Source organism: Lates calcarifer, linkage group LG13 (genome assembly GCF_001640805.2).
Source record: "Lates calcarifer isolate ASB-BC8 linkage group LG13, TLL_Latcal_v3, whole genome shotgun sequence".
Taxonomy (NCBI): domain Eukaryota; kingdom Metazoa; phylum Chordata; class Actinopteri; family Centropomidae; genus Lates; species Lates calcarifer.
The window spans coordinates 5,116,945-5,127,495 of NC_066845.1; the positions used below are offsets into that span (position 1 = coordinate 5,116,945).

Sequence of the window (10,551 nt, forward strand, 5' to 3'; positions counted from 1 at the left end):
ATGTAAATATTTGCTAGTTTTTTTTAGTTTTCGCTGAAAAACAACGCAATTAAATATGTTAACGTGGACCTCAAGGAAAATTGATGGTGATTTTCCGACATTTTGTTGACCCAAATTATAGGGCTGTTGGGACTTCTATGAGTCTTTGAGCAGTTACCCCACTTTGCCGAGTTGGTTAGCCCAGCCTCGCATATTCTGCCGTAACTTATTTTGGCATTGCCGCACAAAACTATCAATTTACAAGACAGTGACTATTCAGGGATGCGTTTGTACCACCACCTCGGTAGGTGGCAGCAGGGCTCTGGATGGAGCCGCAGAGCAGACAGTGAGAAAGTGAAGTGGGCGAGGCTCGTCTGCCACAACAGCGCCACTTTTGAGCGCTTATTTGTCTGCATCGTCAACAACAATAACAGACCATAGAAGTTGTCAGACAGTGGTCAAGAAGAACGGAGAGAACAGTGCCACGACGATAAAGCCTTCAGTTGTACGTGGAAGGTATACTATATTATTTTAGTTTGATTCTACATTATTTAATCATGTATGAAAGTACAGCTAAACACGACCATTTACGACAGTACCAGCGCGAGAGCCTGGTACTGTCTTTCACTACCAACGGTTGCTAAGCACTTAGCTGGCTAACGCTGCTAGCTGAAACACTAGCTAACGCTTTTATTATTAAAGTGCATTGAGGCCTGGACGTTTTAGTTTAATTTCCCGTTAACAGCCAACCAAATTATCTTTCAGCTTTTAACGTACTGCAAGATTTAGCGTTAACTTTAAAGTGTTCTGAAATCTGTGTCTCACGCTGTCATTAACGGTTGTTCAGCTATTGTTGATGATCTGGTCAAATATTGACAAGTGAGGTATCCGCTGTTACCTGTAGTAGTAACCGACTCCTGAGTAGTAAATCTATGCTATCCCTATCCAGCCTTTGTGAGAACATACTATATGATTGTAGAGAAGAAAACAACCGTGTATATAGTTCATATTTGAGCAACACACTAGATCTTCCACAAGATAGCCTAAATATGAACGTAGGCCTTGTCATTTCAAAAGCAAGACAGAACAAACAGCGGTGTTTTAGACCCACACTGTAGCACATTAACTGAGTAGTTAAGATATTAAGAAGTTATAACTAAAGCTTAGTTGATCTGATTCTCCTCAGTGTGATCTAAGCAACCCTAACCTTCAGTTAAATTCAGAATGGAACGAAAAGTTGTAGTTAAAGTCAGTACAAGTGAACAAGAGTAAGTGAAGACGTTTGCCTTATATGCAAATACATGTAGCAGAAATTAGTAATTGCATTGTGGCAGCTATTTACTGTATAAAAGTAAAATGATGAAGATATATGTTTTTTTTTTTTGTTTGTTTATTCACAGTTTCCCCACCAGTCCCAGATGATCTCATGGCCCTGTTGATCTTTGTAATTATTATGACTAACATGTTTTTGTTCCTAGGTCAAAGATGGTTCAGGACAGTGCTCAGATTCGGCAGCAGGGTGCCCAGGATTTTATGGCATATTATGACTTTGCCTGTGCCAGACAGGAATCAGTGCCTCTCCCTGCTGTCAAGATGAACCTTGACAAAGGGATGCTGGACTTTAATGGAGACAGGCTGAAACTGACAGACTGGCCACCCATTCTCAGCTCTATCTCCATCAACAAACACCTGCACCATATTGCAATAAGTAGCACATACCAAGCTAGTCTGGGTTCTGGAGACGCAGGTAAGGCAGAAAATAGACATCATTCATCTGCTGACAATGAAAAAAAATAAGTTTATATCACCTTATTATATGGTATTAGCCTTTACAATAAAAGTTAAATCAAAAACTTGAATGTCTTACCACTTTTGCATATAAACATTAATCATATCACAACCAATTTCAGATAGAAGGTACTATAAGTCTAGCTTCAAGAAGAAGATCCCAGCCATTCGCTCTAAGGACATGACATTTAAGCTGTGCAAGGCCCTTAGAGAGTGCCTGATTGTCTCTTCCAACCTCAAGACTCTGCAGCTTAATGGACTTCCACTGAGAGAGAGGGACCTCATCACCTTGACAAAGGTGAAAACAGACAGACAATATTGCAAATATTACAAAGTTGCAAACATAACCTTTGAATGCATGGGACATAAAACTTGGGTGAAAATCTATTCAAAAAGCTGCCCTGTTCAAGAGACATTTTGTAAAAACTAAAATGATTTAAATGAGCTTCATGTATTTTTTTCCAGGGTTTGGCAAAAAGCGTTGCCTTGGAAAACCTATCTCTGGCTAACTGTCCAATCACTGACGAGGGCTTAGAGGGTACGTATATTCACAGTATTCTTTCCCCTCATTGTTCAGAAAGCCTTAAACTGTATCTGAACATGTTATTTTTTTATAATAATGTGTTTCAGTGATTTGCCAAAGTGTTAAGTATTCTACAAGCATCAGGACAGTAGATTTTACAGGATGCAATCTCACCTGGAGAGGGGCAGAGCATATGGCCAACATCATCAAGGTGGAATATCTCATTTTAAAGACTTGACCTGCTATTTTTAATGTATTTTGGACTTTAGCTATTGTAGTGATATGTAATCAACCACTATTTGTAAAAATCATTTCAAAAATTACCTGTAGTCAGTTACCTGTAATAACACAGTTTTTTCTTAGCATCAGGGAATGCAGAGACATGGTACTGCATGGGCAGAGTCTCTGAGGTATCGACAGCCGCAGTTTGAGGGAATGGGAGGTCTCCGCCGTGTCACCCTTAACTGTAACACTTTGATTGGGGACCGGGGTGCTGCTGCTCTTGCACATGAACTGGCTGAGGATCTCTGGGTTAAAGGTTAGTACCTGTGTGCAGATTTGAGAGAAATACAGGGAGACAAGGAGAAGAGAGTGTTTCTTGTTGTTTTCCTTGTTGTAGAAATGTTGCTCAGGTTTCCACTTTGTGACTTGGTGAACAGCTGTGGACCTGCAGAGATGTGGTCTGTCCAATGAAGGAGCTCGTCGTTTGCTGGAAGCCTTGAAAACAAATTCTGCTCTTTGTGTATTGGATATTCGGAGTAACCCTTTAGTTGGTAAGAAGCTTCTTCAATCAAAGTAATAACAAGTCTAGATGTTTTCACACTGCATTGAACTTTGGCCAAAATGATAATTTATGATATGTTTTTTTTATCATGGTGTAATAAACATTAAAGACTCTAGGTGCTGCTAGTGCACTCTCAGATTTTTATTTAGCTATGTCCTGATTGCATACCAAGTCTTAAGTTTTTAGCATGCAGTGTTCTCATGCTGGCAAATTTCTATATATATATTTTTCTCCCTCCACAGACAAGGTCCTAATTAAAACTATATTAGAGAAAGTACTGATGAATGCTGATGGAGAGTCACCAGAGGTCAGTGTCTGCAGCTGATGTTATCACTGAGAAAAGTTCTAAGTGCTCGAGTGGTGCATTTACATATGTGTGTTTTGAATGGTAAAATATTCCTCATGTTTTACTGCAGTACTGCTGGATCAAGCCTGCAACCACTGAGCCACAGAGAGCTCCTGGTCCAAAGAAGCGATCACTGCCCAGTTTAGTCAGAGGAAAAGGTGCATTTAGGATAGGTATGTATGTGCATGTTTCTTGTTTCTCACAATGCTTCATAAAACATAGACACTTGATTGTGATGTCAAATAATGAAAGTCACTGTATTTTAGTTAAACAAATCTAACCACAAATACTTGTGGTAGTGATCAGCCAGTGAAAAAGGCACATATTATAGAAGTGGGATCATTCCATCAAATGATGTGAACGACACGAGGGGCTTTTGCACACATGATACAGTGTGACCGTTGTTGAGCTACAGAGGCTTATTGCCATTCAGCAAAACTTCCTGCAGCCTAAAGGCTTGAGTTCATTTACTTCTTAAGGTTATTCACACAGCTCTCTTTCTGGTGTAGCCCCCCGTAAAGGAACATCTCCTGGAGGGCGGAGTTCAGGTGTTGTCCAGGCACAGAAGCCCTATTCCCGCTCCTGTTACATTCCTTGGCGTGCTGCTGCACGAGCTGGACGTCAGAGGTGAAGAGATGTTAACCAATTTGCTTTAGTTAAAAAATAATAATAATAATAATAATAATCTGTATTCCATTTATAAGTTTAAGACATTTGTTATTTTAAAACTTTGATAGAACAAAAGTATTAAGTTAAAAAAGAAAGCTGTGTAGTTACAAATCAAGGCCACATTTATTAAACATGTCTCCTCAACCAACCAAGATATAACATATTGTAGGCTTTATGGAAAACAGTCATACCTCCTGTATTTACAAAGCATTCACCAATTATAACTGTAGTCAAAGACTTATTTTATGCTTTTGTTGCAGAGGTCTGCCTCCTGGAGTAACTGTGTCAGAACAAAGCTTTCAGGTAAGTTTTCTAGTATGTATGCAAAGTATATGTAAATAATAAAAAAAGACCTATACAGCCACTGTCTGGAGTAGAAAATGGAGCAGAACCCTGTCAAGAGCAGTCAGACTGCAAAAAATTGATTTTAAATTCAATCTGTATTCATCTTCATCTGTTGAAACACATGGTTTTAGGGTGCAGCTACTGTGAAGGTTACTGTGGATTCAGATTCAGATGAAGATGAGGACGAGGAAGAACAGGAAGAGGAAGAAGTGGTTGTGGAAGTGGAGCAGAGACCATCTTCTTTCAATCTCCAGAACAGGATCACTGGACGGCAGTTTGAGCGTTTACAGGTGAGTCAAAACAGGTTGACTCCCATACTGGAACTTTTCTCTTTTGTACCCACAAAGGCAAAGTTCTGGATCTCTTAACAGTTGACTTTAAAGCACTGAAACCATGATGTGTATTTGTCTGTGTGTTGCTGTGCATGTCCTGCAGATGGAGCTAAAAGAGTGTCGTCTGAAGCTGGCAGAGGAACGCAGAGCCAGACTGAAAGCAGAGTCGAGGCTCATTGAGGTAATGATAATCTTGAAAATACTTAGGTACAATTTTTTTGTCTGTTATTTACTTTTTTCTGTTTTGCACTACTGCAGCTTCTCTGTGCAGCAGCAACAGCTTCGCTCTACAGGTATATACAGTGGATATGATCTTTTCAGTGCCAAACTTCTAATCTACATTCTGACACGTCAAGATCCATAATCCATGTTTTTATTATTTAGCTTAAAACTTTTTGGGACCAAAGTTCAGTTTTAATTCACATGCTGATGATTTGTATTGACAGTTTATGCAGGCTTGTGGCCTTAACTCATTACATTAAACAGTCACATCACTTTAAACCAGTTTTGGCAGGTACATGGATGTAGCTGTGCTAAAGTTTCAAACATTAGCCATCAGCTCAGTTCAACCGGAGCCTGATGTTTTGAATATTTGCTTTAGTAAGTAAGCAAATGAAAATCTATACCTTATTATTCTAGTCTTTTTTCTTATTTTTATTCAGTATGAGCTGGAGAATTCCCGTCTTCGTGATGCCAATCACTCCCTGTCAGAGGCGCTTGCAGCCACTGGCTCTGGATCAGCACCACCTCCTGTCAGTGCTCTTGAAGACGAGGCAGTGCTTGAGAGCATTGAGAGCTCATTTACCAAGTTTCATGCTTTCCTTGGATCTCCTCAAGGATGCTGGGTGGGTATTCTTGAAACTGGCCACTACAATGTTTCTCTATTGACACATTCTTCTTCTGGGCCCAGGCAGTTTAAAGAAAGTGTTTACTGAACTCTTAACCTTTCACTCTCATGTTTTTCATCGTCCAGTTTTACTTTTCCAAGAGTCATATCACCACTGGAGATCTGGCATACACCCCAGGTCACATTAGTTTCACTTTGACAGGATCCCCATAGAATGTTATTTTGATTTCACTATTAATGTTTCCCCTTGTCACATGATGCTTTTATCTAATTTTATTTCAATATAAATGTTTTGGGACCACTTATAGCAAATACAATTTCTTATTCATCAATCTGTGCCTTATTTTTGCAATGAAATCTTTACAGGGTAATAGAGGCCACAGTAATGCTTTGAATTGTTCATTTTTCAACAGTCAAAAACTGCTGAGGGTTATTTTAGCAAATGTTAGTTTTTTGGGGGTTTTTTTTTACACAGTGTTAGCTCCAACCGTGTTTTTTGGGAAGGGACAAGTGTCAAGTGTCAAGTAACATCCAGATGAATGCCAGGACCCAAGGTTTCCCAGCGAAAACACTGCACTGTAACAAGATCATGCAACTGAAGTCCATCATGCTGGACTGCATGATTATAGGAACTCATGGTTCAGTTCAAGTAACAGTTGTGTGTGTTTATGCAGGATGCATAATAATGAAAGGATGTCCTCTCGTGACTCACAAGAAAGTTGATTTCCCAGAATGTATTTCACAGATGCTGGGCTGTAAGCATCTCTTTGTAAGTAGGCTGCTATAAATGTTTCTGTTTCATTTTGACATACACTTAAACAAGTCTCTTGTCAGCTATGTTGGCATCCTGTGTTTGGGTGTGGTATTAAGCACAGTTTCATTCTGACAGGAATCATCTGACAAAACCACTTGTTGTGTTTGTTTAACATTTTATGTGCATCATAAATTCCTTATCTACTTTTGTTCTGAATTTATTTATTTTATTATTTGATTGACCAGTTATCCTTTTGGGGCTTTGGCAGTTTTTCTAAAGGATGAATTCACCTTTTACTCTGACTTTCTCATCTCTCATATTCTTTTATCTGTTTACTCAACAGAAACAATGAAACCAGAATCCTTGCAGTCTTGACCTTAACTTTAGTTTTTTGTTACTTTTTTCTCCATTGTTTACTTGTTCTGGCTTACTTTGTGAAGGTATGTTAAGGAAGGGTTTCACACAACAGGAAATCCTTGTATTACTAAAATATTGCTTGTTAATACTGGAATATTGCAGTATGAGCAAGCCATAAGTGCCCTACTGTGTCCACATCTCATTCAGAGACTCTTGTTGCTATGGTTGCTATAGATGCCACTGAGTGCTTTTACCATTTCAACACCAATTAATTTTATCTTCCAGTAATTCATCTCAATGCATGTGGCATCTCAGTGAAATTATATTTACATTTTCTGCAGAAAATTATGAGTCTGTATGTGAGATAGCATTTGTTAGAACTTACCAATTCAATTTGGTGTACACTTCAGTAGTACATGAATGAAATGCAATGGAGCTGTTTATTTATTATTTTTATTATTATTAATATTATTATTATTGTTATTATTATTATTATTATTATTACTGTTTTGAATGGATGCCATTCAGTGCTTTTACCATGTTGCTGCCTGTTAATTATATCTTGGCCTACACTTCAGTAGTGCATGAATGAAATGCATGTGCCAACTCTGGATCTTTAAATTTTATAGATTTCATATCTTTTTTTATAGCCTAGGTCAGCTAGCTTCAATAGCTGGAATTGACAAGTCAGATTTCCAACCTCTGGGAAGACCTCAGCTCTCCTCTACAATAGGAACACATTTGGATGATGCAGCATCACTGACTAGAGGGGACTGTCGGGATGTTGGGACAAAGACTGACGCTTTGTCTTTGGTAAGGACGTGCAATGCAATGTTTGGGTAACCTTTGTCAGTGGTGGGTGACTGTGTTGTATGTGCACTGAGTGTTTCAGTTTCATGTTTACAAGTAATTTTAAAACACAGGCACAGTGAGTATAGTTGCATGAGACTACAAATACATATTCCATAGTTGCAGTTTGGTTTAAGGGTGAAATGTTCAACTGCACCACATGTCTATCACATGTCTTTGATAGTAGCATGTAATCCATAGGCTGTATCACCTTAATAATTTATCAGTTTTTCTCATCAAATGTCAAATTTCTGTCTTTAGGTAGGCAGCATCTTTTGTGGTGGCCCAGCTGACACTACCACACCCAGATCTTCATCCTTTGTCAGGGAGTCCTTGCATGAAGACAGGCAACCAGATGTGACCTTCAGTAAGGCTTCTAGATCTCGAATAGACCCTGGTATAGGTGGAGAGGAGGAATTGCATCGATATTCCAAGCCTGATACCCAGCTTGACTCAGGTTCTGAGCACAGTTTCCTGTAGCCAAAAATCCTCCTTTGGTAAAACTTGTCAGACTCAGCCAAGCACACATAAGAGCAACAGCATCTCTCACCGGAGCAATTCCCATCATAGCAACGGTTCCCATGGAAGTTCATAGCAACTCTCCCCGGAGCAAAGCGCATCATAGCAATGTTTTTCATAACTCAAAGTCATGGGAACTTAGTGTATTGTCCATAGGATCGAGTGTTGTGACATTAAAAGTGACAAGGCAGAATCTGTGGGATCAGCAGGGTCACGGAACAAGGGAAATGGAAGGCTAGTGACAATAAATCAGTCAGGGTCTGAAGGGACAGAGGGGAAAGCCTGTCTTGCTAGGAAGACTCTGGAGCTGATCAGGCCTCTGAGCGGTCTGGGAGGGCAGTCAGAAACTGAATTGCTCTGACCAGTTGACCAGAGAAAAATGAAAATATTTCTGTCTGTTCTCATTGCCTTCTCCTCAAAGGTGCTACATGTGAATTACTGTTGTCACTACTTAGCCAGTGTTAGCATTAACAGCTGTTTAGTTACCACGAGCTTCAGCCATAATTGTTTTTACAAGACAAGAGGTTAGAATACCCTCTCTGGGCAGTGCTACATCTTCATCCTCTCATGTTGAACTGGACGACACTTTCGCATAGCAGATACGATGGCCTGGGCTAGCTGGCTAGCATGCTAATTTCAGTAGAGGGAAAGATAGATAGAAATAGAAGCAAAACAAGAATTGACCTTTGTATTGCTTTCCACCGCTGGACACAGCTCTTGGTGAATAAAGGAATGAAGTTTGATGCTGAACTTGAAGCATTTCTTCTAGACTGGTAAGTAAACAGCTGTTAATGCTAACGTTGGCTATGTGGCAGTAGCAAAATCTTGCATATAGATTGTTGTTCACTTTAAGGACAACTATGATGTAGATTTTATGCACTTTCTTTCTTGAAGGTTTATTTTTTAAATCTTTAGAATTCTTACATCTTCAGTCTCAGTTTCATTTTAGGGAGAGATGACATGAAAAGTCATTAAAAATCTTGATCCATTTAAGCCAAAGCAGGGGTAGTCGAATCGTATGAAATTAAAATTAGAGTTATTGATTCAATCATATGTATCAAAAATGCCATGCAATGTAAATTTTTGTATTTAAATGTTGCCTTATTTTGTAAAGACATATTTTGCATTTGGTGCCATGCACAATATAAAAATTTCATTCAGTATAGTTTCATGGTAGATATTTGGGATTCCAAGCTAACCCCACCTCAATCAAGTATCAATTCAAATCCATAAATCAAGATCTCCCGATGTAAACTGGTTTAATGTGGGAACACATCAAACCTCAGAGGAAAAGTACAGTTTCAGACATTTCATGGGGGCTTTAAGAAACAATGTACTGCTTGTTCCATGTGTCCTATTACTCTTTTTACAGCTGTTTTAAATGTTTTTTATTTTTAAAACGCAGTGCTGACATAGTAATTTATTTAATTTGTCCCTATTTGATTTTAATTTTGTCTTTATAAAACAATCTTTCATGATGTAGAATACTATCGTTTGTTGTTCCTTTTAGGATATTCTGCACATCTTTCAAACTTTCAAATAAACATGTTAGCAGTTTCATATTGTGTTTCTGAGTTTTTAAATTCATATTTCAAAAAGCTGTCATTGTACGAACCTCTCCCTGTCAGAGGCACTTGCAGCCACTGGCTCTGGGTCATCACCACCTGCTGTCAGTGCTTTTGAAGACGAGGCTGTACTCAAGAACATTGTGAGCTCATTTACCAAGTTTCATGCTTTCCTGGATCTCCTCAAGGATGTTGGGTGGGTATTCTTGAAACTGGCCACTACAATGTTTCTCTTTACTTGGGCTGTGTCTATGTAGTTCTGGACCCAGGTCATTTTAAAAAAAGTGTTGATTGAACTTTCACTCTCCGTCTGGTCATCCAGTGTTGTTCTTGTAACACCAGCCTGTTTGTTAAAACTCATATCACCACTGGAGATCTGACACACCCATTGCATGGTATGGTTTTACGTGTGTGTGTGTGTGTGGGGGGGGTGTTCTTTCCCAGAATACTGGGCTGTATTTTGTAAATAGGTGTAGTTTCTGTTTCATTCTGAGGTGCCCTTTGCCTACTTTAGGACATACTCAATTACCAAAAAGGATGCTGAGTTGTTTTGAAACCACAGCCATGATGTAGTTGCTACATAAGAACACACAAGCTATTGCTGCCACATTGCTGTCATCTTTGTCATCACCCTGCAGACAGTTCTCCTTTTGGGGCTTTGGCAGTTTTTTAAGGGATGAATTAGCCTTTTATTCTGACTGTAGTTTTTTCTTACTTCTTTCTCCATTGTTTACTTGTTCTGGCTGCTTTTTGAAAACATGTTAAGGAAGGGTTTCACACAACAGAAAATCCTTGCGTTACTAAAATATTGCTTGATATTGGAATATTACAGTATGAGCAAGCCCTAAGTGCCCTACTGTGTCCATTACAAAGACACTTATTTCTATGGATGCC

General features: G+C 39.0%; 1 protein-coding gene across 1 annotated transcript; it reads left to right on the forward strand.

The window, feature by feature from the left end:
• Window positions 1–329: 329 nt before the first annotated feature.
• Window positions 330–9,652, forward strand: cep78 (centrosomal protein 78). Its single transcript, XM_018674390.2, is given in 18 exon segments — window positions 330–495; window positions 1,458–1,726; window positions 1,890–2,065; window positions 2,233–2,305; window positions 2,398–2,501; window positions 2,654–2,828; window positions 2,950–3,063; window positions 3,317–3,381; window positions 3,491–3,593; window positions 3,930–4,047; window positions 4,350–4,392; window positions 4,566–4,724; window positions 4,870–4,947; window positions 5,429–5,587; window positions 5,589–5,611; window positions 7,375–7,537; window positions 7,835–8,041; window positions 8,043–9,652. Coding segments are annotated over 17 exon segments (2,148 nt in total). The 5' UTR covers window positions 330–495; window positions 1,458–1,464; the 3' UTR covers window positions 8,169–9,652.
• The last annotated feature ends 899 nt before the right edge of the window (window positions 9,653–10,551 follow it).